This window comes from Heterocephalus glaber, unplaced genomic scaffold (genome assembly GCF_053883595.1).
Source record: "Heterocephalus glaber isolate CG9 unplaced genomic scaffold, H.glaber_assembly_v1.0 deba00001579, whole genome shotgun sequence".
Taxonomy (NCBI): Eukaryota; Metazoa; Chordata; class Mammalia; order Rodentia; family Bathyergidae; genus Heterocephalus; species Heterocephalus glaber.
Genome location: NW_028258360.1, coordinates 3,126,014 through 3,153,377, shown reverse-complemented (window position 1 = coordinate 3,153,377; position 27,364 = coordinate 3,126,014). Strand labels below are relative to the sequence as shown.

General features: G+C 43.8%; 2 protein-coding genes across 6 annotated transcripts in view; one reads left to right on the top strand and one right to left on the bottom strand.

Moving 5' to 3' along the window:
• The first annotated feature begins 13,379 nt into the window (after positions 1-13,379).
• Mettl21c (methyltransferase 21C, AARS1 lysine) lies at positions 13,380-22,950 on the top strand. 3 transcript variants are annotated; one of them, XM_004858575.3, is made up of 6 exons: positions 13,380-13,417; positions 14,034-14,109; positions 15,594-15,731; positions 19,156-19,307; positions 20,819-20,936; positions 21,439-22,080. In XM_004858575.3, the coding sequence occupies exons 3-6, from the start codon at positions 15,602-15,604 to the stop codon at positions 21,831-21,833; spliced, it is 795 nt and encodes a 264-aa protein (XP_004858632.1). In that variant the 5' UTR covers positions 13,380-13,417; positions 14,034-14,109; positions 15,594-15,601; the 3' UTR covers positions 21,834-22,080. The 3 variants fall into 3 exon arrangements, with proteins under 3 accessions (XP_004858632.1, XP_087049215.1, XP_021095057.1); XM_087193089.1 differs by lacking the exons at positions 13,380-13,417; positions 14,034-14,109 and having other exon boundaries at positions 15,426-15,731; positions 21,439-22,091; XM_021239398.2 differs by lacking the exons at positions 13,380-13,417; positions 14,034-14,109; positions 15,594-15,731; positions 20,819-20,936 and adding an exon at positions 18,771-19,002 and having other exon boundaries at positions 21,439-22,950.
• A 101-nt stretch (positions 22,951-23,051) lies between these two features.
• The window catches only part of Tpp2 (tripeptidyl peptidase 2), a 66,534-nt gene continuing 62,221 nt past the window's right edge, over positions 23,052-27,364 (bottom strand). For all 3 annotated transcript variants that reach the window (XR_002387419.2, XM_004858577.3, XM_004858579.3), the window contains 2 exons: positions 26,144-26,263; positions 23,052-24,231 (listed from right to left, as the gene is read on the bottom strand). Coding sequence is in view for 2 of the 3 variants with exons in the window: in XM_004858577.3 (XP_004858634.2) it covers positions 24,142-24,231; positions 26,144-26,263 (210 nt within the window). In the remaining variant the exon portion in view is untranslated. The remainder of the gene's footprint in view (positions 24,232-26,143; positions 26,264-27,364) is intronic.

The window sequence follows — 27,364 nt, the reverse complement described above, 5'->3', positions numbered from 1 at the left end:
ATTTTCTCGTATTTATTCCTTTCCCTTCTTTCCTTTCCCCTACCCCTCCCACTTCCCCTTCCACTTTGGACCTTTTTTTCCTATTATACATTTTGATCCTTATTTACACTTTTAGTTTCTCACACCACAGAAACTATTCAGTATTTACACGTGTGTCCTATTTACTTCACTTAAGAGTATCGCCCTAATGTGTATTCATTTAGGTATAAATGTCTCTAGTCTCTCATTCTTTGTGGCTGAGTAGTACTCCATTTTATGAAAAAAAAGCCTTTGTTATCCAGTTACCACTTTATGGGCAATTGGACTGTTTCCAAGTTTTAGCTATTACAAACTGTGCCACTATAAACATGGATGCACATATGTCACTGTGGTATGATTCTTTTAATTCTTTGGGGAAAATACCCAGGACAGAAATGGCTGGGTCAAATGGGACTTCCAATCCTAGTTCTCTGAGGTATCTCCATACTGATTTCCACAGTGGTTGCATCAGTCTACACTCCTATCAACACTGGAGAAGGGTTCCTTTTTTCCCACAGCCCCGCCAGCATTTGTTATTGGTTGATTTCATGATAGCAGCCATTCTTTCTGGAGTGAGGTGGAATCTCAGTGTTGTTTTCATCTGCATCTCTCGAATGACCAGTGATATTGAACATTTTTTCATATGTTTATTTCCTATTTCTGCTTCTTTGTCTGAGAAATGTCTATTCATTTCAGATGCCCACTTTTGGCTTGGGTCTTTCAATTTGGGAGGTCTGATTTTTTTTAAAGTTCTTTATATATTCTAGATAGTAGACCTTTCTCTGAGGAACAGCTGGTAAAAATTTTTCCCAAATTCTGGGTTGTCTCTTCATGCTATGATGGTTTCTCTTTCTGTGCAGAAGCTTTTTAATAAGAAGAGATCCCACTTGTTGATCGTTTGTGCTAGTTCACGGGCAACGGAGGTTTTGCTCATGAAATGTTTTCCTACACCAATGTCTTCAAGAGTTTTACCTAACCTGTCTTCCAGCTGGTTTAGTGTTTCTGTATTAGATCTTCAATTCATTTTGATTTTAGTTTAGTGCAAGGTGAGAGCTATAGGTCTAGTTTTAATCATTGGCAAGTTGAAACCTAATTTTTCCAGCACCATTTATTAAAGAGGCTATCTTTCCTCCAGTGAGGATGTTTGACTTTGTCAAAGATGAGGTAGTTGAGTGTGTCTGGAGTTGTTTCTGCATCTTCTAATCTATTCCACTGGTCCTTGGGTCTGTTTCTTTGCCAGTAGCATGCTGTTTTGTTTTGTTTTTTTTTTATCACAGTAGCTTTGTAGAATAGTTTCAAGTTGGGGATTGTGATACCCCTTACATTGTCTTTTTTGCCTAGAATTTCTTTTGCTATTCTAGGTCTCTTCTTCTTCCAAATGAATTTTTGGATTGTTTTCTCAAGTTCTGTGAAGAATGCTGTTGGAATTTCAACTGGAATTGGATTGAATCTCTATAGCAGTTTTAGAAGTATGGCCATTATCACTACATTGGTTCTTCCTACCCAGGAGCAAGGGATGTCTTTCTATTTTGATATCCTCTTCAGTATCTTTTTTCAGAGTGCTGTAGTTTTCAGAGAAGAGGTCTTTGATTTCTTTCATTAGATTGATTCCTTGGTATTTCATTTTTTGGGATGCTATTGTGAAAGGAGTTCTTTCTCCAGTTCTTCTCTCAGTGAGTCTGTTGTTCATGAATAGGAAGGATATTAAGTTTTGTGTGTTGACCTTGTATTCAGCTACTCTACTGAATTTGGTTACTAAGTCTAGAGGACTTTTGGTGGAGTTCTTGGGATCTTCTATGTAGAGTATCATGTCATCTGGAAATAATGACGGTTTAGCTTCTTCCTTTCCTATCTTTATTCCTTTTATTTCTTTCTCTTATCTAATTTCTGTGGCTGATGTTTCCGAAACTGTATTGAACAGGAGTGGTGATAGTGGACAGCCTTATGTTGTTCTTGATTTTAGAGTGAAAACTTACAGTTTTTGACCGTTTAGTATGATGTTGGCTGTTGGTTTTTCATAGATGGCTTTTATCATGTTGAGATAAAGACCATCTATTCCAAGTTTCTGAAGGATTTTTATCATGAATGGGTGTTGGATTTTGTCAAATGCTTTTTCTGCATCTATTGAGATAATCATATGGTTTTTGTCCTTGGCTCTATTAATATAGTGTATTACATTTATTGATTTGCATATGTTGAACCATCCCTGCATCCCTGGGATGAATCCCACTTGGTCAGGGTGTATGATCTTCTTGATGATCTTCTGCATTCTGTTTGCCAATATCTTATTGAGGATTTTTGTGTCTATGTTCATTAGAGAGATTGGGCTATAGTTCTGTTTTTTGGTTGGGTCTTTCTCTGTTTTGGGGATCAAGGTGATGTTTGCTTCCATGAATGAATTTGGGAGTATTGCTTCCCTTTCAATTTCATTGAAGAGTTTAAACACTAGTGGCAATAGAGCCTCTCTAAATGTCTTGTAGAATTCAGCAGTGAAGCCATCAGGACCTGGGCTTTTCTTTGTTGGTAGGTTTTTAATTATGTTTTCAATTTTGTTGATTGATATTGGGTTGTGTAGAAATTTTAGGTTGTCTTCATTCAACTTTGATAATTCATATGTATCTAGAAATCTGTCCATTTCTTCTGTGTTTTCCATCTTATTGGTATATAGGTTCTCAATGTAGGTATTAATGATCCTCTGGATTTCTGCTGGGCCCATTATAATTCCATCCTTTTCATGCCTAATTGCATGGATTTGGGCCATTTCTTTTCTTCTTTTGATAAGGTTGGCTAAGGGTTTGTCAATTTTGTTTATTCTTTGAAGAGCCAACTCCTTGCTTCACTGATTTTTTTGTATCATTCTCTTATTCTCCATTGCATTGATTTCTGCTCTGATCTTTATAATTTCCTCCCTTGTATCAGCTTTGTGTTTGTCCTGCTCTTCTTTTTCTAGAAGCTTGAGGTTCAGCATCAGGTTGTATAATTGAGCTCGGTCTGTTTTCCTAATATAAGTATTCAGTGCTCTGAATTTCTCTCTCAAGACTGCTTTCATTGTGCCCCATAAATTCCAATATGTTGTACTGGCATTGTCATTTAATTGGCAAAACTGTCTAATTTCTTCTTTAGTTTCCCCTGTGACCCTTTGATTGTTCAGGAGTGTGTTGTTCAGTTTCCATGTGTTTATGAAATTCTTATGGTTTCTTTTGCTATTGATCTCCAATTTCATCACACTCTGATCTGATAATACACAGGGGATAACTTCAGTTCCTTTACATTTATTTAAACATGTTTTATGAGTAGTATGTGGTCTATTTTGGAGAACACTCCATGTGCAGCTGAAAGGTATGTATATTCTGATTTTGTGGAATGGAACACTCTGTAAACATCTGTTAAGTCCATTTGTTCAAGAGTTTGGTTGAGTTCTGGTATTTAGTTGTTTACTTTTTGTCTAGTTGATGTATCTATTTGTGAGAGTGGGATATTGAGGTCCCTCACTACTACTGTATTAGTGCTTATTTGATTTTTCATACCTGTTAATATTTCTTTTATATAGTTGGGTGCACCAGTATTTGGTGCATATATATTTATGATTGTCATCTCTTCCTCTTGAATTGTTCCCTTTACAAAGAAGAAGTGGCCTTCTTTGTCTCTCTTAGGGTTGGTTTGAAATCCATTTTATCTGAAAATAGGATAGTTACTCCTGCTTTTTTGGGGGGTTCCTGTTTCTTGGAGTATTATTTTCCACCCTTTAACTTTCAGTCTGTGAGTTTTCTTTTGAATTAAGTGTGTTTCTTGTATGCAGCATATTGTTGGATCTTGCTTCTTGACCCATTCTGCCAGTCCATTTCTTTTGATTGGTGAATTGAGACTATTAACATTGATGATTATAATGGATATGCATTGACTTATCCTTGTTATGACCTTTTTGTATTGTTGGATTCTCCCCCTTTGCATTTAATTCTTTTGTCTTGCCTTATGGATTCATTCTATTGGGCTTCATGGGGCTGTGAGCCTCATTGTCTTTTCATAGGATATTGTTTAATATTTTTTGGAGTGCTGGTTTGGTATTCATGAAGTTCTTCATGTGTTCTTTGTTGTGAAAGTATCTTATTTCTTCATCAATTTTGAAAGATAGTTTTGTAGGGTACAGTAATTCGGGTTGGAGGTTGTTTTCTTTTAGGGCTTGAAATACTTATTTCTCTAGGTTCTTATTGACTTGAGGGTTTGTGTTGAAAAGTCTGCTGTGATTCTGATGGGCTTTCCTCTGTATGTGATTTGTTTCTTTTCTCTAAGTGCTTGTAGAATTTTGTTCTTCTGTTGGGTTTTTGTAATCTTTTTTTTTTTTTTGGTACTGGGGATCACACTCAGGACCTTGTGGTTATGAGGCAGGACCTGGAATCTTGACTATTATATGCCTAGGTAAAGATATTTTTTGATCCTGGCTAGTTGGAGTCCTATATGCCCACTTATCTGTATGTCAAATTCTTTTTCCTTGCTCAGGATGTTTTCTGCCATTACTTCTGTAAATAGTTTTTATGTCATGTGCACTATCTCCTATTTCTTCATTGACTTGATCAGCCTTATTTTATTGTTTGCATCATCTAGCAGCTACTGGATTCATTTCCCATGATCCTTGGTATTTTAAAGAAATATTTCTTAAATATTTTTTTTTCTGGTACTGGGGATTGAACTCAGGACCTTGCACTTGCAAGGCAGGTGCAGTGCCACTGATCTGAATCCCCGGTGCCTTAAGAAATCTTTTTTTTCCTGGTCACTAATCACAATCCTGTCATCTATATATATTCTGTCCTCACATTGGCTCATTCTACTGTGTAAACTTTCAATGGAGTTTTTAATCTCCTGAAAATCTGCTTGCATCTGTTTTATGGATTCCATTTATTTTCTATGGTGGGATTCCATATTCCTTGGCTTCTCTCTTTTTTTATCTGTGTCTACTCTAGAGTTATTAATCATGCCTTTCATGATGGAAACAATCTCTATTGTTATCTGAGAAATATTTCTGATTTTATTTCTTCCAGATCCTTTTTCATTGCGAGTTCAGGGAGTCCAGGTGGTTGAATTTCAGATTGTTCCATCTCATTTGCCTTTGGTGATCTGGAAGTCTGGTTTTGAATCTCATTTAGCTGTCTTCTCATTTCAGCAGATGAAGTCTGCTGTGCCTTTATTGAGGTGACTTTTTGCTCTCCCAGTGGGCTTCCATTCTCAACAAGCCTCGGAGAGGCCTTTGTTCTACTGCTCACCACTGCACCAATTCCTGGGTTCAGAATGATGGCCTTCTGGATCCCCATGCTGGGCTGTTGCCTGGGCAGGATTCTGGCTGGGGCCTGTGTTCACTTACCAATGGTATCTTGTCAGGCCTCTGGTTGGGGCCTGCATGCCTGTCAGCTGTTGTCCAGGTGGGTCTTTGGCTGTGGCCTGTGTGCCTGTAATGCTGTTGTCTGGGTGGGCTTCTGGTTGGGGCTTGTGTGCACTTACCGATGGTATCTCAGTAACATCTTGTTTAATTTGCTGTTCCCTAATGACATATGATGTTGAACACCTTTTCAAATAATTATTTGCCATCTGCATATCGTCTTTGGATTCTGTTTAGAATTTTTTGGTTCATTTTTAAATTATGTTGTTCATTTTCTTGTTGCTAAATGTTAAAAGTTCTTTCCATATTTTGAGCAATGATCTTCTGTCAGATTTGTCTTTCTCAAATATTTTCTCCCAGTCTGTGGCTTATCTTTATACTCCTGGTGGTGTTCTTCCCAGAGCTGAAGTTTTTAATTTTAATGAAGTTTGGCTTATCAATTATTTCTTGCATGGATGAAGTAGTTTTTATTTGACTCATTATTTTCATTTTCTCTCTGATAAAGATTACTGTCCTGTGAGCATACTGCTTACCTGGACAGGTGATCAGCAAGGAGGGCACTCTTCTCTTCCTTACTGTGTCCTCTCTCTTGATGACAATGCTATTCAATTGCTATGTGCATCACATGCAATAATGTTTATGAATTTTTTTAAAGTGAAAAGCAGCTGTGCACATGTTGGGTGGCATTGAAAAGGAGACCAGTTTCTCATAATTGACAATGACATTGGAAATCTAAGCAATGAAAAGCTGCAAATGTCACTGTTAATTCCAGAGCTCTTAAGAGGTTGTTAATATTCACTATCATGGAGCAATGTCAATCTGTTACAGTGCCTGTTGCCTGTGGAAGGGGCAAAGATTCTCTGCCTGGGCAAAGTTTAACTAGGCTCCTGAAACTTCTAGGTTTATCAACACACTTTCTTATAAATCAATTTTGGCAAAAAGTCTGCAAAGTCAGCTCAGCCAGAACCTAATATACTCCATAGCTGATCAGTCTCCATATCTCCTCAGGTTCCTTCATCTCCACCACCCCAAGTGAAGTCTGTTACCCGAGCCTGCCTTCAGATACAGTCTGGTGAGGCTGGCATAGCTACAGTCCCATGATGTTTCCTCCTAGTTAACTTTCCATCCACCAGCCCCATCTGCTCCTTGACTGTAATTCTCACTTGCCTGGAGTATATTTGGAATTGAGCCCATTCTCTCTGACTCCAAAATCCCATTGCTATGGTCTTTCTACCTCCATCTACCTTGACGGTCCAGAGCCAAGTTTGCCACAACTTGCATTAAGGAGTACCATTAACTAATCCATCCTTTAACTGATGCAGCAAGAATTATTTTGTGATTTGTAAAATATTCCCAGTTTACATTCATCTTCTGTTTCAGTTTTTTTTTTCATTTATTTAGGTAAAACTAAATGAAAATATAGTTAACTCTAACTGAATAAATGAAGACAATAAAAACAGATAGAGATAGAAATGACAGAGTGATGAGGAGAGAGAGAATGAGAGAGAGAGAGGGAGAATTCTAATGAGTTAGGTCGAGGCTGTAGTAGGTTTAGGGTTGTGACTGGAGAAGGCATCCTTATATTGGCTTCCTTTCTTGGTTTCTCTTCCTATTCCCTGGCACCACTGCTAAATAAACCTTGCTGGAGGAGTCTGGAGTCATACTGAGTGTAATGAAGCAAGAAAACCCACCCAAAATTCAACCATTGAGTTATAATTAGCATTAATGTAGAAATTCGTGCATAGGTCATACCACAAGTGATTTTTTTTAAACCCAAGCTTTATCTTTTTTATCATTATGCATTTATCACTCTCTTCTTGGATCCCCTTCAATTCTCTCTTCCTCAAGCCCCACTCACATCCCTGTATGTGTCCTGCACTTTTCTGCCTGCTCATATATCGTGGTCTGACAAGAGTGTGTTTGGCACACACACACACACACACACACACACACTTGCTCTGCGTTAGTCAGGCTATGTCAGAGTTACATGTGCTAACAAGACCCCTGATACGCTTTCCCCATGAAGTTTTGTCTGGATCAGGTAAGATCTGCTGGCTGTGGGCCACCAGCCGGAGCAGCTGTGGACCATGAGGCAGCCCCACCACTGAGGCAGCCAGATGGAACGGTTCCATCGTTTCTTCAACAAGGCCTCTGCTTTTCCCAAGGCAGAGGAGAGCTCTGGCCAGCGGTCTTTCCTTCCAGACCCTTCTGGGGTGGATATATTAACGGTCTCATGGTTTCTAATAGATAAGGAAGCAGATTAAGTGACTTGTCTGGGGCTACAAAGTTGGAAAGTGGGAGGAGAACACTCACCAGGAACAGCTGGTTCCTCTCGCTCCTTTCACCTCCCTGACGCTTCAGTGACTCTGCCTGTTCCCCACAGCCTCACACAATACAAGGGGGAAAAGGATGAAAGGCATCCCCACTGTGGAACGTCCCAGAATAACTCCAGCAGGTAAACACATTCTTTCCTAACAGAAATCTGTTGGGAAAAAATGATCTTTCTGAACAGCAGTCAACTGCTGTTGCTAAAATCAGAGCATGATTTGTTGCAACTAAGTCCTCCAGAAAAAGTGCCATTGCCCGCTGCTCATGGCACTGGGGAAAGAACAGATGGTGCTGGAGGCCTTTGCCACTGGCAGCGTGGCTGGGAGTCTCAGCCATTGGGTGGTTTGTGCTCTCAGCTCACTCCAAGTGGCCCTCACAGAAAACCAGTGGGCTGTCTCATGTACTCGGACGAATTTTAGAGAATAGAATACATAGATGCTTCTATTTTAACTTTACTTTTTACCAAAAATTTCGGTCACCATTCTGGATTGTCTCCTCCTTGTTCTCAAAGCTAAATTAGTGTGGCAGATAAATTTTTTGGCTGCTTTTGTTCTCAGGTTAAGAGAAGCTTCAGAAAGTTGTTATTCATTAAAGTTTAAAATGGAATTCTGTCAGAATCTCTCATCCAAACCTGTTTCCTAAGCCCAACATTGCTCTGCATAATTAATACGACAGTCTGATCGCTCAGCCCCAAAGCATTCTTGCCTCTCGTGGTAACATGAAGCCTTAGGGTTGCAAATTGTGATCTACACATGGTTGCAGTTGGAGATTTTTCTAAAAATGAAATTACAATAAAATTTCTTTGAGGAAAAATCTGTTTTATAAACTACACTGGGGAAAAAATTTTAAACCTGAAACAAACAGCTAAGTATATCTATTCTTCAACATGCATAGAGACCATCAAGGCAACCATTGGCTTTCTGGCAGTGCCCCCTTATAGCACAGAGAATTGACGGACAGTTTCATATAGCTAAGGGTGAGACTCAAAGGCTTGGGGCCAGACATTTGCTGTTTTGAACGCGAAATGACTATAACTTCGCTTGGTGCTTCCAAGCCTGTTGGCTTATTTCATGCATATTGTTTCTCTCCTTCCCTGACAATGTTTGTCATTATGTAAAGAGCATTTAGAATGAAGCAGAAGTCAATTCTTCCCTGCCCACGAGTTGGACAAATTTCAGTTTACAAATCTCCTTTCTCCACAAAGGGAGTTTGGATCTTTGCAAACCCGAGTAGGTGTAGGATTGAATTGTTGCCTGACTGGATTTTGAGCTCTCACTTTGTAATCTCTGATTGCATCTCTCTACAGCATCACAACAAACCCATTGTTTTCCTGCCAAGGCATGAAGAGTCCCATTCTAAACTTCTTCATCACAGGCTTTCTTGGGCTGATGGTGTCTTTGGTCGTTGGTGATCTCAATCTTTACATTCACCTAGCAGCTCCCTGAGGGAGCATTCTTGTAGCCCTGGATGGCCTGACAAAGAAGGTACTGGCCCAAGATAATGGAGGGACAAGAACTTGTGAAATTTCATGGTTTCACTGTGACCAAGTGTTTTCTGAATGATACACCAAAAACCACACACCTGACAGAATGTTTCTGGTTCCCAGGGTTCTTAAAGAACACTGAGTTCTTCAATGAAAGCCTCAACTGTCTTTGAGGGAATTCTCCGCCATCTTTCCTAGAAATAAATATGGTGGCTATCTCTTACATTTGTCCCATCAGAGGACATTCCTTCCTTTGTGGAAATTTTGGGGAAGGTCACGTGAAAAGCAATTATCCCCTCATTCTTATTCAGGAACGAGATAAGTAGAGATGAGCAGCTCAGCACATGGCCATGGCCACCTGGGAGCAGGGCTTAGCAAGGAAGAAGCATTGGAACTGGGGAAGATGTGGGCACCACGTAGGAGTTTGGACTTGGGGAAGAGCAGCTCCATCCCTTCCAGATGCAATAGCCAGATGAGCCTCTAGAATACCTTCCACTGGAGAGGGGGCATGTCTCCATGGTGAAATTGTCCTGATGGAACTGAGAAAGTATATGTGCACTGGATGGCCAGGAAGGAGAGGAGGGCCATGTATAGCTTGCTTTCTCTAGGCCCAGAACCCCTCCTTTGAGTCAGCAGCTTGCTCCTCACGATGATGAGGTGCTTCTCATACTACAAACCCCTGACCACAGGGGTGAGGTCTTGGCCAAGTTGGACCAGCCAGGATCTTCCTTTCCCCTCAGACCTTGAGTCCTGACCACAGATACATGGGGATGAAAGGTGGCTGCAGCTAAGGCCACCAACTGAGATACTGGTCCATGAACTGCTGCTGCTGAGACCTCTGGGATAGGAACAGCCCTGGGTCCTACTTTTCTCAAGGCTGGGTGCTTAGCTTTTCCATTTGATTCAGTGAGTGCCCCAGACCCTGCTGCAGAACACTGCTGATTTGCCCCTCTGTTTGGGTGGCATATGATATAATACAAAACGGGCACTTACCAAAGCACAAAAGAGGCGCCGTGCTGAATTCCCTCGGATATGTACATTTCATGCATCACTCACGACACTGTAAAGGACTGAAGACATTGGACGGGGCTGCACAGATGCTACCCCAGCCTCAGCTGCTGCAGGCCTCTGCCTGGGGTTGGTGTGAAAAAGCTCTCGGAACCCGGAAAGGAGTTCCATGGGCTGTGTGATGTGCTTCACTGCCGGCTTCTCCCCAAACTGAAGCTGACTGCCACAGCCACCAGTGGCTTCACAGCACACCCTGTGGCAGCCGCTGTCCCTCCCTGGATTGCCTCCTTCATCCATGCCATGTTGTCTAAATATTTCCCAAATAAAATGGCTTTGTTCAAATCTTTGTCCCCATGTCTGTTTTTTGTAGAAACCAGACTAAGACAGAGGCTGCTGAGATGCCTGGCAGACGCAGCTCAGAGCTGGATGTGTGCTAATGGGTCTATAAATGCTAATGCGCCTCCATTTTACAGATGAGGACCCAGGGACCACAGGAGGAAGTTTGCCCAAGTCCCACCTGGTCAATACCATGTCTAGCACAGGCTTTGCGTTACAGCTCTGATCCACTGCCTGGAGCAGGGCTTCGGGAAGTGAGCCCTGTTAACATCTGGGGCTGATGATTCTTCACCCTGGGCGCTGTCCTGTGCATCCTGGCCGCGTGCATTTCCTGCCAGCAGTATCGCACCTCTGTGGCAGTTACTTTTCTCTCCTTGCTGAGACAAAATACCTGACATTGAAAGTTGAAGGGGAAGGGGTTTATTTGACCTACAGTTCATAGAGGGTTCAGTCCATAATCAGCTGGTTCCGAGGCTGGGATGGCAAACAAGCATTGCAGAGGAGAAACATCATGGTGCGTATGCGGCAGCAAAGGTAACGAGGGTTTAACAGCATCTTTCTGCCCCTTTTATTTTGTTCAGTTTACTGGGATTAGGGTGGAGTCAAACCAATCACTCACATGTAGCGGTTTAGTAATCACACGCCCTTAACCCCAGGACCACACATTCCAGACTCAGCTACCTCTGAGAAAGAAAGTCCCACCTCATCTACACGGGGCTTTGGGGGGGACATCTAAACACAAACCATAGCAACCCCCTATTGTGACATCCAGATAGCCCCTCTGGCCAATTTGCTGAACGTCCTCTGTGGGGAGGGATGGACTCCCCAAGAGAACAGGGGGAGACAGCAGCGGGTGGTTCCAAAGGCACAGTGACCCTCAGAGGCCCGAGCTGCAGGGCACAGCACACCGAGTGACCCTGTAGAAATCTCTCTCCAGCGTCGGTCTTCTGACACCAGGCTGGCCCGCTTTCCAGGATGCCAGCCTCCCTGGGATCAGTTGTTCCACCTCAGCTGTACTTGTTAGTTCTTTCCTACTGAGCCCGCCCGCCTCGTGGGAGCTTACTTCATCAGCGAGCCCTCCAGGGCCTGCAGAAGGCCTAATCCCTCTTTATGCACTGCCAGTTGATCTATTAGAAAACAGCCCACGTGTCCCCAGCCGTCCCTCTCAGAGCTCTGGTGTCTTCCCGAGGCGGCCCAGCCATGTGGAGATGCACACTTAATAACAAATGCGTGCAAGTGCCAGGCCCTGAAGCACACGCCGGAAGGATTCTTGGACGGGATTGACACTTCTAGGCTCCTTCTCTACCCTTTGGATGAGCATTTCCAGGAGCCTGGAGTCTCTGTTCTAAAGCTTCCAGGGAATTCTCATGACTGGCTAGTATTTAGGAACCTCTGATCTCACTCATCCCAGCTCCAGGAAATAGAGTTGTGATTTACTTCTTAACACAGCTGCCTAAAAGATGGCTTTTGTAGAAAATATTAAAAATAAACTCTTAAAATAATAGGAGACCAGGTCAAAGTGGTACATATTTCTGTGCAGTCTCTTTTATTTCAGTAAAATAGCTTTTTAGTAAATTTATACATATACAAAAAGTTAAAAATGGGAAAGTTGATACAAAGAATGTTAGGCTGTTTGGTGGTGGTGGGATGAATGAGTTAATATTTTTCTTTTTCTTTTCTTCATTTTATAGCTTATGAGTGTGTGTGGATATTCATATGAATTGAAGTTTCTCAAAGTCCCAACTGTAAGGATGATCACGTTTTTACCATTTTTGTCTAAGGACAGTGGTGGAAATGGGCATCAGAAACGCAGGACGCAGTCACAGAAAGGGGCCTACTGGCAGGAGAGGGCATTAGATCCCCAGGTGGGGAAAGGCCAAGAGTCCCCTTCACTAGGGAGCAAGGAAGACTCAGGAGTTACGCACCGCAGCATGTCCACGTAAAGCTCCTGAGTTTAAGGAAGTGGACACAGAAAACAAAAAATAGTGATGGGAGAGAAGTGTGTACTAAGGTTAAGTTAAAAAAAAAAAAGACTTGGCTTTTCTATCTACTCAGGATAAACCACTATTCATTCAGCTCACTGGTTAACTAAAGTGAGAAGAATTCATTAATTCCCATTTGCCTGAGGCTTTATTTTACATGACCTATATTCTATTCTAAGGTTTTCTAAGCTTCAAAAATAAGCCTGAGTTTCCTCTTTCCCTTTCCACTGTCCCTTATTTTAAGCAAATAAATGACAATGGCTTACTTTTCTCTTGGAAGTGTCTTTCTGATATCCTACTCCTGTTCCCCTGCTAAATACTCCGATGGGATTTTTAAGCCTTTAATGGTGACTTCTCCTTCCTTGCAAATGTTTTCCTTCCTCCCAGTGGAGGCTCACATCATTTCTGGCAGCTGGGCTCAAGGGCCCACGTAGAATCCACAGCACAGGCGAGCCTCACCTTGGAGCTACAGGAGTCTGACCGAGGAGCAGAGCTTGCAGGTGTCTGGAAAACCCCACCTTCCCAGCCCCACTGCTTTTTAAAGTGAGGTAAAAGCCTACATTTGAAACTACCCTGGCAGCTGGATACCACAGGGGGAGTCTGCCCAGCTGGAGAAAGATTTTGGGATGTTCTGAAGGCAGTGGACTCATGTTGCAAAGACTGTGTGTGTGTGTGTGCGTGTGTGTGTGTGTGTGTGTGAGAGAGAGAGAGAGAGAGTCCTAGCAAAGTAACATATCTGTGAGTGCTGGTGGGTAATGCTACCCTAAATAACTTGAACTTTCACTGGCTGGCTTTTGTTCATAAAAAGCTAATCCTCTCAGGTGTAGACCTATATAAAACACTGGGGATTAAAGAGTTCACAGAAACCTTAAATCTCTTCTGCTCCATAAGGTAAAGATCCATTTAAACTAACAGTTCAAAATGCTTTTGAGGGCATTAACAAGGAGTCATTTAAAAGCTGTCCAGTTCTTTATAATAAATACTAATGTATGATAGAGATAACATGCTGTATCCAACTAACAACAGTCACCGAGTGCACGACGGCGGTTCTCCTCTAGGCCTGCTTTCCAGTGCATAGCTGTCTTTGGGAAGGGATGACTCTCTCGTGTTAACCACAGTAATGGGGAGGGAGTCACGAGGAAAAATAACGTCCTGGCGTTGGACTGAAAATAGTTCACCTTTCTGTGCATGAAAATGAAGTAATGTCTTGAATTCGATGCATAGCGTCTCACAGTGGGGATGGTTTGCTGCACACAGCGTCCGGCTGTAGGTCTCCCCATGGCTCTGGGGATGAGATCAGCAGGTGATGGTGGATGTGGGGGAGACTTTGCACAGATCACCGCACACAGTCCCCCCCACCACTTACCTGCATTTTCAGCGAAGGTCGCACATGGCTGGGCTAAGACTAACACAGGCTTTCACCACTGGGCTGAGATGTCTACACTGGAGCCTCTATGTACTGTCCAATAACCAGCCCGCTATTTTTGGTGGAATCACCGACTTCCAGGGGTCACGGAACAGCTGAAAGGGAGCAAGAACGTATCTACAAGAGAAAACAAATCCTGTGTGAAGGAGACTGACAGGTAGAGCAAGCACTCTTGGCTGGTCTGGTGATTTGGAGATTTGGGGTAAACATTTGATGATTTAATGCTAGAGCTCACAAAAATGCTGCACTACATCCTCCACAGTCTCGTTTCTATGAAATCCTGTTGCGTGCAGGTGTGGGGCGAAGTTGCAAGCTCCCTGGGGATAGCAGTGCATTGTGTGTCTGGGGCAAATCCGTCCAGTGGCTGACTGGGGTTGGAGTTTGGCAGAGCTGAGCCTGTGGTAGTGGTTTGCCTGGGGTGTCTCATTACTGTCTCAGCTGGATGAAACAATATGGTGGGGCCACTTTCTGTGTGGATATAAACCCAGGACCATCACCACAGATAAGGAAAACCATGCACATTTTGTTAAAAGATCCGAGAAATCCCCGTGACAGCATGGAACTGTGACACATTAAGCACTGTGAGTCACTTCAGGGCAAACCAAGCCAGGAAAACTGAGGCTGACCCACAGCAGCTCGGGCTGCCCCACTGGTGGGCATGAGTGTGGGTCTGCAGCCGTTGTTCTGCTTTGCCTGCTGGCTCTGTTACTGGCCAGATGCGTCCACTCGTGCTCTGGTTTTTGGTCTCTGTCTGAGTGCCTCTTGTGTGAGACAGGGCGATGGTAATAGCCCCTTTCTGGTTGTCGTGATGCTTACAGGACACACTCAGGGCTCGAGTCCAGGGCTTGCACTGCTAACCGGTGTGGTGTCAGGCACTGGGGCTCTGGTGCTGACTCATGGTCCCCCAGCCAGGTCTGTGGTGTGAATCAGGTGGAGTTTTCCTGCGCTTCTATAATCACCTGTGCTCCTCTAGTTCTCTCTGCCGTTTTATGGTCGAGGCAGATACTGCTGTCCCTTTTTGCTGATGAGAAACGGGCTGAGGGCACTGGGGGTTGCCAAGTGTGAAGGGTGGGGAGCCAGATCCGGCTGCTGGCTCTCAGCCCAGGCATTCTGCTCTCCTCCAACCCAGGCTGGGATGAAAGGAGAGCAGGCTTCTGTTTGCTGCAAGCCCCAGCTGCTCATCTGCGATGTCATTAACCCATAATCTCCAACACCCGCAGCAGTCTGTAATGCCGGGCAGATTTCCTTACTGAAATGCAGCTCTGAAAGTTATGGGCCTCTGCACTCAGTGCTGTGCAGTCCTTGACGGTGGAGGGGAATAGCAAAGGATAACGGTGCCGGTACCAGGCTCACAGTAGAGCCTGCAGCAGCCCTTGTTCCAGGCGACGCCCGCTGCTTGCATTTCTTGAGGCTCTCAGGCTCGCTCGGTTCAATGCCCTCCCTGTTCCCGGCTCTGCGAAACCAGATGGCAGCTCCTTGGGCGGCTGCCTTGCTCAGCCAGGGAACTGAGCTGAAAAGTAGCCGTTCTTTGGAGCTCAGCAGATGCTAAGGCAATAACCTACACCTTTTGGAGCCCTCCCAAGACTGGGCCTTGACTTGAGCAAGCGTCTCGGGTCCTGTCCGGCTCTTTCCTCTCCGCAGGCGGGGTCATGGACCTGTGTCTCAGCTCTGCACAGCAGCCCCGGCGCCTGGGGCAGGCCCCGAGGTCCCCAGGCGGCTGGGTAGAGGCCGAGGAGGAGGCCACTGTCCCGGAGGACGGCACCGGGGGACCCCCAGGAGGTAAACCACCTTCTTCATCACCAGAACAGCTTTCCTCAGTTGCTTTCCTAGCGATGACATTTCAAGTAAACTTCAGCAGTCAGAATTTCCACTTCCTTTTCACTGTCCATTTTACAAGGAAGTGTAGCAGAGAAATGACTTTTTGCAAACATGAACAATAGCATTCAAAGCCACCTGGTTCTGCATGATTTACTTATCCTTTACCATTGTTTCGTCCTGAGTCAAAAGCAGAGAGTGCTGTATTTCTGTAATGACAACTGTTTCAAAAGGGACATTCAGATTTGTTTCTGCTTCTTGCCAAGATGAATTGTGGCAGTCATAAATTGGAGTGTATTTCCAACTAGGACAATGCAACACTTTAGGGTTACATTTCTGGGCGTGGATTCAATAGTGACTAAATAATAGGCAATACAAATGATGTAGTAAGAACCACTTAAAATACTTGCAACTATTAAAGTGATTAAAATATCTCCCAACCCTACTAAATGAGGACGTTATTTATTTTTACTGACTTGTTTACATAAAAATACAACTCTACCTTATTTCTAAAATCTGTTCTTTCTAAAATGATCAGGCTAGTGTAGACAAAATAAATGAAAATATTTAAAGTGCAACAAATAAGCATCTAATTCTCTACCTTTGTAGCACTTCAAAGGCTCTTATGAGAAATATTTACGTCAAAATTTCTTACTAATGTAATCGGGAGATTGTAACCATGAAGCTTAATATTTGTCAGTTCATTATCTGTGGAGTGATGAGCTATTCAGGATGAAGTCACTGACTTTTCCTACAGTACAGAGAGGCAGGTGAGTCCCAGGGGGTCGGGGAGGACAGGACAGGGGCAGCCCGAAGGCCTGGCTGAAGTCCCTGGGGATCTGGCTGCTCCCAGGCACCTGCCCGTGGCGTGTCCTGGAGAGGGCTTGAACTAGCTCTTGAATTTCAGGAATTTTGGAGCTGTGTGAAATATGGCCACATATTACAATGAAGTTAACACGTAAGTCGATTAAAGAGAAAGGTCTATTAAAAATCCAAAGCAATAACTACTCTAAAATCTGTTCTAGAACTATCAGGCCAAAATACAGGAAAATATTTACTCTCACTAACTACTAAGTTTCACACTCACTTATTCCCCAGGGTTATTTATGTGTCTTGTGTCTATGTGGGAGGAATAAGACAAGGTGCTGTCCTCCCAGGTCACACTGCATCAGTGTCTTGAAATTGGCCACAGGGGGAGAATTTACACCAGGGCACTGACAAGCCCTAAAAACCACTGCTTCCTCCTTTCTCTCAGAAGGTCTGCTAAGTGAAATAAATCAGACATATAAACTTATTGCACATGGTTTCTCTTGTATGAGAACCTCAAAATATAAACAGCAAAAGAAAAGGCAGATCGTAGGAACTGTCAAGACAGACCTTTTGTATACAGGAAGGAAATCAAAAGAAGCGGGGAAATGGGATTTTTAAAAAGGAGAGACAGGAACTGTGATGTGTTGTGCACATGTACCAAGTTCCCGTGAAGAACGAAGTCATCATGCACCACAAATATGCACACACAAAAAGGAAGGGGTCTAAGAGGTGGGAGGAGAGGGTGGGAAAGGAGAGGAGAAAAAAGAATTAAGATGTGTTATGTACATGTATCAACTCCCTGCAATGAATGTAATCATTATGTGCTACAAAAGTGTACTAAGAGACATCCACCCGCATGCACTGTCTGTTCCTCTGTTAGCACTCAGAGCCAGCCCTCAGCCCAGCGGTGATGCTGGAGCCTCTTTGTCATTCACACGTGTTGGGTTCCTTCTGTTGGGTGTCAGTGGCTCTCCGTGAGAGCTAAGCGGTGCTGGGTCTCCTTCATCACCCTGTAGCCTCCCTCCAACCCTCTTGCACATGACAGTAAGGAAAATGTCCCAGGACCCAAATGGCTACTAGCAGGGTCTTGCAAGTTCAGTGAAGCTCACCTTTGTGGTCAGGGCAGAGCTTTCTGAGCGGGAGAACACAGTAAGCCAGAGCCAGGGCCAAGGCCAACACTCGGAAGCATTAGGGGCATCCATTCCGCCAATGTACAAATCACCCCCTGCATACAGATGCTTCTGTCAAATACAATGCAAGTGAATTTCTAGAAAAAACAAAATGAAAATAGATACATATAGCACACAAGCTCCAGTTCCAAAAATTGTTATAAGGACACGTTCTCATTACATAGTGATCACATTCACCATGGGGAATTGGTACATGCATGTAACACATCTTCATTCTTTTTACTTCCCCTTCTCCTTATATGCAACAGACATTGTCATATTGTAAATGTTTCTAAATGCGTGCTCCAGATTTCTGTGCTTGTCTTCCTGTGAACTTGTTACAGTTGGTTTACAGGCAGCTGTGGAGAGCCGCTGTGGTGGACACCGAAATCAGTGCTGTTTGAAATGGCTGTAGAACCTGCTTCGTAGGGACCAGCTGCTGCTGGACTTTCTGCCAAGGTCCACTTCCCTTTCCCTGGTACCCTCGTCCTCTTCCTCCTTGCTGAGTGGCAAGCTGGTTATTTCTGATTGGAGCACTTCACAAATTAGCTGACTGCTCCTTCCAGCTATTTTCCAAAGCCAGAATTCTGCTCCTGGTTAGAAATCCTCTGGTCATATCCCAGGCAACAAAAGCAAGTTTCACTCAGTTAGAACTGGCTTTCACCCTCCCTGGCTCCTGCCAATTTCTTCCCCCTGCTGGCACCCTGAGTATGCCCGTGCTCAGCATCCTCCTTCCTGACATTTTACCACTGCTCTTTTTATCCTTAGACATTCTGGGAAGCGTGTAATGAACTGCAATTCCAGGGTGTCAGCCCCATCAGCTGCTCTTTTCCTTGTTTTATTTGATATTTGAGCACTGCTATCATGGGTCATGGGGTTAAAGGAGTATTTAAAGCCACAGTAACTTAATAGCCAGGGCTCAGCTAACAGGCTCCCAGGACTTGTGCCTTTTGAGGGGCAATTATGGAAAGGAATTAAAGAACATACACCAGATGGCATGTGGGGGTGTTACTTCAAGACCTAAAAACAGCCGGGTTCATGTTTGCCTAGCTCCTCCTTATCCGATGGCATGCCACTGGTACCATTTTGCGGGTCTTTAGCTTTCTCCTAGCATCAAAGCATAAGGTGGGGATGAGTCCTTGCCTCTTGTGTCCTCGCCTGAAGAAAGGAAAGACTAAAGGCAACCTTGGTCATTTTGCCTATTATAAAAACCACTGCATCTCAGTCTCGTGTCTCCAGCACCCCATGGAGCTCAGGTCTGTGCCCATTCAGTCATCGATGGTGATGGCAGCATCCTCCTGTTCAGGCAAGGATGGCTCAGCCTCCTCTCACTTCCCAGGCTGTGCCAAGTGTGTATTTGCCCTGGATCAGCAGCTCCTGAGACCCCATCTCCTTTTCTCGCCCCTCAGATTCGACCAAGACGGAGTCATCTCTGCACAGCCTCCTGAAATTTGTTCCTACAGATTACACCAGCTACACTCAGGAGCACTACTGGTTTGCAGGCAAGAGGATCGTCATCCAGGAGTCCATAGAGAGCTTTGGAGCGGTGGTGTGGCCGGGGGTGAGAAACCTTCCCCTGCCGCTTGGCTTTCTGGAGATGTGTGGTCTGGGGGCGCTGGCTGGGAGCTTTCGCCTCTGTCCTTCCCACGTAGAGGACAAATTATCTGGGTGCAGCACGCCACTCAAGCATTAGTTTTAAGCTATGTTTCTTGAAGTACTTTTATGATAAATAAACCTGATCATTTTGAAGGGTAGGATGCAAAACACATACAACTGTCAGGGAAAATAGCCAGCAATTTGAAGTGGAGGCTTTCCAGTAGGCGCTTTGGCCAGAGCCACCACCATTCTTCCCATGGAAGTTTAGGAAGGAACCTCACTGGAGCTCCTGTCACCCCTGCATCAGCCCCGCGGATGTGGCGGTGCCACAGGGAAACCTGCTGCTGTCAGGCCCTGTAGTCACAGGTGCTCACGGGCTTGCCATCTGCCTTTGTCTCCGAACTTAAAACCCGGGGTGGTGGCAATGTCTCCTTCTCCATGTCGCTGTGACAGTTAAGTGCCCGCCTTGGCTGTAACTGCTACTGGGAGGATGTGGGCTGGGCCAGGCTCCACGCTTCGGGCGCTTCCCTGGGGTCCCGGGCCCCATCCCCCGCAGCTCTGAGTCACACTCAGGTCTCCTGAAAGTGCAGATTCTGACCTGGGCAGGTGGGAGTGAGGGGTGACTCCGCATGCCCCAAACTCCCCAGGAGTGGCCAGCTGTTGGCCTGGGCCCCCTGAGCTGAGCAGTCACCATGCAGGTCCCGCGGAGCTCTCCAGGCAGTGCTGGGGAGTGCTGGCTCCATCTCACGTCTTTGGCACTTGTGGGGTTTCCTTCCGAGGCTTTCTTCCACCCTGACTACAAATCTGAAAATGAAGCATGTCCCAGCTTCCTGTGGCAATCCACTGGCAAACAGACCACTGCAGCAGTGGTCAGAGAACAGGAATGGAGAGGGTTTGTACACCGAACGCTCTGTGTTCACCGAGGCCTCAGCCTTCCTCGCCCTGCAAACTGGTCTCTCCTGGGGCCTCGGCTTGCCAAGCGCATGGGCACTTCTCCGAGAACCCCAGCTACAGCTGTTGAAGAAGGCACTTTAGTTTGCTAACAGAGCTGAGGGGTGGGCTGCTTGCAAAGTTGTAGCTGCTCCCAAGGAAAACTGCCCAGCCAATGGGACTGGGGCCAACCCCTCCTGGAGGGTAGGGCACTCTCAAAAGAAAATCTCCAGCCATTTCTTCAGGACCCCAAGAGAGGAGGCCAGATTTTTAGCCATTTCCTTAATTTGTAACAGCTGAGCTGATCTGGTATTTTCGGAGATTGGACAAATTTGATATAAGCAATTTAACAAATGTGTTTTCTAGTTCCCAAGATGCAATTTACCCTAACTGTCCTATTCCAGAGGTCTAAATATGTTAATGATGCATTCTTACAAATCCTTAAATAAAGTGAACATTTGATGACATTTTTTTAGTATTTAAATCTGGCCTCAGCGGGGGATGCTAGTGGTTTCCAATTTCAAGGAGAAAATTAATTTTTTTTAGGCTACAGTTTTGTGCCAGTATTTGGAGGAACATAGAGAAGAACTGAATCTCCAAGACGCTAAAGTACTTGAAATGGGTGCTGGAGCAGGCCTTGTTTCCATTGTGGCCAGTATTTTAGGTTGGTTTGCTTTTCTTCTTCCTGATCTTGTTTCAGAAGCCCTTTTCTGTAACATCAACATGATAGCTTACTATAGGACAGGTTGTGGTGTAGGTGGTTGGCCATAATTTCACTCACTGAATCTCCCCAACATGTTGGGGAGGGGGGCGGCAGAATCACTAGTTATCAACAGGGGTAACTTGAGCCTTGGAGCGGTCTCCACGTCACAAAGCTGAGAGTCCAAGGTACAGCTCTGAATCCCTGCTAATCTTCACAGTTGGTCATAGGGTTAAGCTGCGGAGCTGACATCCAAGAGGGGTAAGTCGGAGGAGGGTGATAACCATCCTGCAGCGCAAAGGACAGGTGCACCGACAATTACCCAGCCTGCACTGCGTCACTTCATTCAGCCCATTTCCTATCAGTGCCACGGTGAGAAACCCAGTTGTTGGGTTTCTCCCTGAGTACATGGATGCTGTGCCTGCCCAAGTGTTTCCAGGTCATTATTACCATTTTTCTCTCTTAGGAGCTCAAGTCACAGCAACGGATCTGCCCGATGTACTAGGAAACCTTCAATACAATCTCCTAAAAAACACACTGAAATGCACAGCCCATCTGCCTGAGGTGAAAGAGCTGGCGTGGGGGGAAGATCTGGAGGAAAATTTCCCTAGGTCAACATTTTATTACAGCTACGTCCTGGCCTCCGATGTGGTCTACCACCACTACTTCTTGGACAAGCTGCTCGCCACCATGGAGTATCTTTCCAAGCCTGGCACAGTGGTGCTGTGGGCAAACAAATTCAGGTTTAGCACCGATTACGAATTTTTAGATAAATTCAAGCAGGTTTTTGATACAACTCTCTTGGCCGAATATCCAGAGTCATCAGTCAAGCTTTTCAAGGGGACACTAAAATGGGACTAAATAAAGCAACATGTCTTCAAAATATTAGTGCACCTGTAGGGCTGTAAGCAACTGCCTTGGCCACAGGCTTCTTTTGGAAAATGGAGAAGATAGCGCATGGGAACAACTTGTATCCCTACAACAAATAACAACACTGTGGTAACTTTCAAAAATAAGTTGGTCTGGTTAATTAAATGTCGACTGAATAACAATCAGAAAAGTAGCTTTTCTGACTTCCAAAATAAATTTTACAAGTGAAGAAGTTGTCACTTCTGCTGTAGAGCCTGGGTTTCATTCTTCGTGTATTTTGCTATGTACCAAGTGAGGAGACATATTAAACCCAACACTGCAACTTTCCCCGTGGGAAAACATGGTGCTCAAGTGACTGAGCTTGGCAGTGCCTGGGCCAGGACTTTCCAGAAGCAAGGAGGAGTCTGGAGACTTGTGGTAAGAAGAGGGCCAGTTGGGCCCTCCCAGGGCAAAGAGCCATTAATTCTAGGGAAGAGGTGATGCTATTAGGAAGGAGTGAGAAATCCACAACAGTGAAACTCCCATAGCAACAACTGGATCTGCTTATCACTGGAAAGGAGTCACTGAATTAGTACTGAGCACACTCTGTAGTGCTAATATTTCTGGAAAAAGTTACCTATCCTTACCTTTTTAGCGGGTGTGGGGCAAGACTGGCCACTCAAAGCACTGCTCTGCAAGACTGCCCCATCACAGGATCCATATACAATCGCGCATGGCTGTTCCAGTAACTTCACACACACAAACAGGCCCAGGGGCCAGTTTCTGATCCCTGACCTAGGCAGTAGGTGCTTACTAGGAATGCAAAACTTGGTTGTAAAAGAGGTTCTGACATTCACAATCCATCAATCCACAGCAGGATCTCAGAAAGTCACTACTCTTTTGGCTTCTCAGTTACCTTTGTGGGCGAGCCCATGTATGTCTGGGGACCTGCATGTGTGCAGGCAAAGTGCCTGTAAGAACACGACAAGAGAACATGTGTGTCTGTTCATGGACTTTACACACTAGCTGCTCCAGAAAGTGTGTGCAAAAAGTTTTTATGCATATTCGTATTTTCTCATAGAGGCTTTAATGTTTTCTGCAGATAAAATAAATAGTCATGAATGACTAGAAAAAGTTAACTGGTAGACTGTTTTGTATACCAGGCAGCCCTAAGGGAACAAGATGAAAAGACTACACAGACACAATTTGCTACCAGGTAAGTGACCAACAGACTTTTTAATATTATCTATTTCTGTCTGTTTATTTCACGGAGGCAGAATAAGAGAAGCAGGAACAGTAGCCAGAAAGATAAAAAGTTAAGCATACACAAAAGCTAATCACACAGCAAGAACTAGAAATATGTTTAAATAATTGCAAGCCTATAAAAAACATTATAAAATAAATTATCCGCTTAATATTTTTCTAAGGACTTATTATTTCCATTGTAACCCCAAATTTGATTCATGAAAAATTAAGACCAACTTTAAGAGGCTTCAATATTGACTTTTATTATTTACATAAAAAAATTAAGGTATCAGAGTGCATATGGTATACTGTGATCTTGGCTTGCACATTTGTTCATGTGTTTTACATTATTTCAACTGTAATAAACACACCATGTGTGTATCTTTACAATTCCTGATGAAGATGCAGCTGTCTGGCACTTATACATGTATTACTGACTCATTCTGACGCTGTGCACTTCAGAAAGATGTAAAAACGACTTGCCTATTGTAGCCCCAAGATGAATAGTTATCGAAACATTTATGTTCCAGCAACCGGCACACATTTGTGCCGGTTTGATTTTTCTCCTTAACTGAATGTAAACGTTTGCAAAAACAAAAAATGTGGACATGAGGTTAATTTTTAGTCCAATAAATAATTTTAGCTACTTTTAATGTAGCTTTAAGGCCTTTATACAATTCAGAAAAATCAAGGTCAAGCATGTCAAAACCCTGTTCATTTATAAAATAAAAAATAGAATTTTACAGGTGTGCAGTTAAAAGTTACTGTTCAAAACCTATCATGCATGCAGGAAGCTGCAACCCAACTCAGAATGCCTGCCAGGTGCTGGCAGGAGGGCACGTCCCTTCCTCGCCAGCTTGGGGAGGCTTTAAGAAAACACCATCATGTCAGAGGTTTAGATTCACATGTATTAAGCCACACACCAGTGAATTCTCTGATAAATACACATCGTTTTAATGATCAGCATTTGACAGTGGATGAAAACATGCATTAGACTAAAAATGCCACAAATTTGTTCTTATATCCATTTGCTAGAAAACTTTCTCTTTTAAAATGTAACATCTTGGTTTTTATTTTAGAATACACAATAGTCAGGAGGATACATGATGGGGAGCCAGTTTTCAGTAAAAGACGCGCAATGGGTCCATCCAAGTAATTTCATCAGCTACAAGAAAACACAATCAATGGATTAGTAAGGGAGATGACAGATTCCCAAACTTAATACTTGGGGTGAACGCCCTATCAAATACTTAGCGATAACAAAGTAGCAGCACACAGAACCTCCTCTGGTTCCAGCCCCAGCCTTCAACTTTCCTTCCTACCAGCAACCTACCTTATGACGCAGAAGTGGTCAACCAACTTTTCTAGCACCCAGATAACCCTTTCTGACTACCATCTCTACTGACTTTCCTTTTTCTCTTTCCTACTAACCTTACCTCACCCTTTCTTCCTTTTAACGTAACTCACTTCTTCCCTCCCTTCCTACCAACTTAAATTCTTTTCTTTTTTCTGAGTGATTACAAGTAAGTCAAACATTATTTTACTTAGGAACTGGGAAAACAGCACCAAAGAAACTCACATCTCACTTTCAGGAAAATTATATTCTGCTCAAGACGAACAAGAAATAAATTGCTGAGTGGATGAACAAATACACAATGAAGGTATTTATCAGACAAAGGATAAAAATAAAGCAATATAATCCGGGGTGTAACCGGGAAGTCAGGCAGCCAAGAAGGGATCTCGGAGGGAGGCAGCAGTGATGTAGACATCGCCTCTGTGACAATCTGGGGAAGAGCTTTCCCCCCAGAAGCAAGAGCAAGTGACCGCAAGTGAGGGCTGTCTGTCTCCGCCCAGGGGAGTGCTGGCTGGCAGAGGCAGGGCAAAGACCAAGCGCGGTGTGAGACAGTGAGGGAGAGGGCCAGGGCCCTCCTGAGCAACAGGGAGGAGGTTTGGATTCACCCGAAACCTGACAGCCATTCCCACTTTTCTGGCTGCTGTAGGGGCAGAGCGGAGGGAGACAAGTTACAAACCCACCCCAGCCCTGCGTGCATGTCCTGTAGGGTCACAGGCTCCACATTCACGCTCAGGCCACAGCCACCACGCTGAGAACCACACTAGGCGTCCCTACAATTGGCGCCAGAAAGAGTTCTCAGCCCAGCTTTGTCAGACCTCTGAGACCTAATGCAGTGGAGTGGAACCTCGGTTCACAAACTGAAATTCTCCTCAATTCTGGTCGTAAACTGAATTGGATAAGAACTCAATCAAATTCACTGATTAGGTTCAAGACTGACCTTGTAGGGAAATTTGATTTGGTGCCCATCCAATATGGTTTGTGACCAGAAGTGGGAAAGAATTGAAGTTCGTGAACTGAGAAATGATAGTGTAAACAAACCGCCTTAGAATTTGGGCAGAGCGGCGAAGGTAAACAGAGAAAGTTGTATGAGAAAAGACACCGACAGCTCCCATTCTACCACGTATTTTCAGAGAGGCCAACTGGTCAGTTTTACATCCATGTTGCCTTAGTCTAGACAGCCAGCCCAAATCACGTGGGCACAAACCAATTACGACTACACAGCAGAGTGGGACTGAAGTAATTTCTGTAGAAGCCAGTTTTTATACTTGAAATTAGCTCATGTACAAAGTGTAACTACAGAATTTCTCTGCATATAATGTGACATACGGTAAAACAATTAACAAAAATGGCCTATCATCACAAATGAATAAAATTAAATATAAACAGTTTAACCAGTTTTGAACTGAGGTAACATGTACTTAAAAGGAGTGTTTCCTTCATAAAGGAAAACTCTGGCTTCTAATTATACAAAATAAGTAACGCATTTTGTCTTTGCTAAAAAACACTAGAGGCTAATCTAGATTTTTGAGAACAGGAGTGAAAAATGTCTTTTTAAAAATTTAAATGGCTAACTGCTGGTGTCTCAGGTGTTTATAGTTCAAATTACAGCAATGAAAGTACGAATTTGGCATGATGGCCTTGTCATATCACAACGGTAGTCCCTTCCTTGTCCTTATGCGATACTAAGGAGACATTTAATGGTAACAATTTAAACATCACTTACTTGAATACAATTTTTCCAGTTTTCTTTTGTTGGTTTTTCTTCCACAAGCTTAGTTGCAAATTTAAGGCCTCTCCCATACATTTTATTTACTAATGCATGCTTGTATGCAAAAGTTAAAACCTATGGTACAAAACAAGATAAAAGTCATTTTGCATTTTAAGGCATAGAGGTTTGGTAACAAAACATTTAAGGCTTTAACAGAAGTCTAGCTTTTAAAGCAAGTATGCTGCCATCACAGTTTAAAAAAACTTTTTAAAACAATAATTAATGTCTTCAAAAGGGTAGGTAATTAGAAGAGATAATTTATTTGGGGGAAGAAAATTATTGTTACACTAGTGGTTGAAATCCACCTTAAAGGACTTCCTCATGCAAAAGAAACTGAATGTAAAAAATGACAAAAACAGCAAAATAGGACAGAAATATAAAAATGTAAAGTGTCATAAACTGTATGAGGATAAAAGTTCAGAGAGTATCAGATCATAGAACATGTCCCTTTGATACACGTTTGGTCCAAGTCTGCACCTTTAGAAACCCTGCCACTCTGATTTGAATTCTGGAAGCGAAGTATTCAACAACGGTTGCCAGTGCTGTAATGCACAGCCTGACTCTAGCTGCACTATTGCCAAGTAAGAATCATCAGTAACAGTCTTAGAGTGCTCAACAGTCTCTGGTCCATTCCTCAAAGACAGGGACCGGGTTCTTTATGCTCCAGGAGCACACAGTGGCTGGCACACAGGGACCTCCAAGAGCTTGGCAAGAACACTGCTGGGCACCGTCCAGCTGCTTAGCAAGCATGCACGGCACCACAGGGAATACACCTTCCCTATCCTCACGGACAGATAAAAACCCAGGTGTCTACACTTAGCAACCTGCCCATGGTCACAGAGGGGAAATGAGCGGGTCCAACTCTGGGGACCACGGCTCCTTCGGCTTCCTGAATATGCCCAAGTGCTTTCTATCAATGCTACCAAGCTGTGGTGGGCAAATCTGTCACACACAGAAGATTTTCCTACTTCTGGGGTTCTTTACTGCGAATTACCATAGCTAACCCTGAGAACAAGTGCTCCATAGCTCAAAGAAGATGATGTTCTGCCCTGGGGCTGTTAATTTCATTTACTTTCCCTGTACCTCCACATGCAAGAAAGACTGATAAAAACTTGTAGTTATATCACCTTTATTTTAAGTACTGTACTAGAGAACTAAAAGGGATATAAAATATTT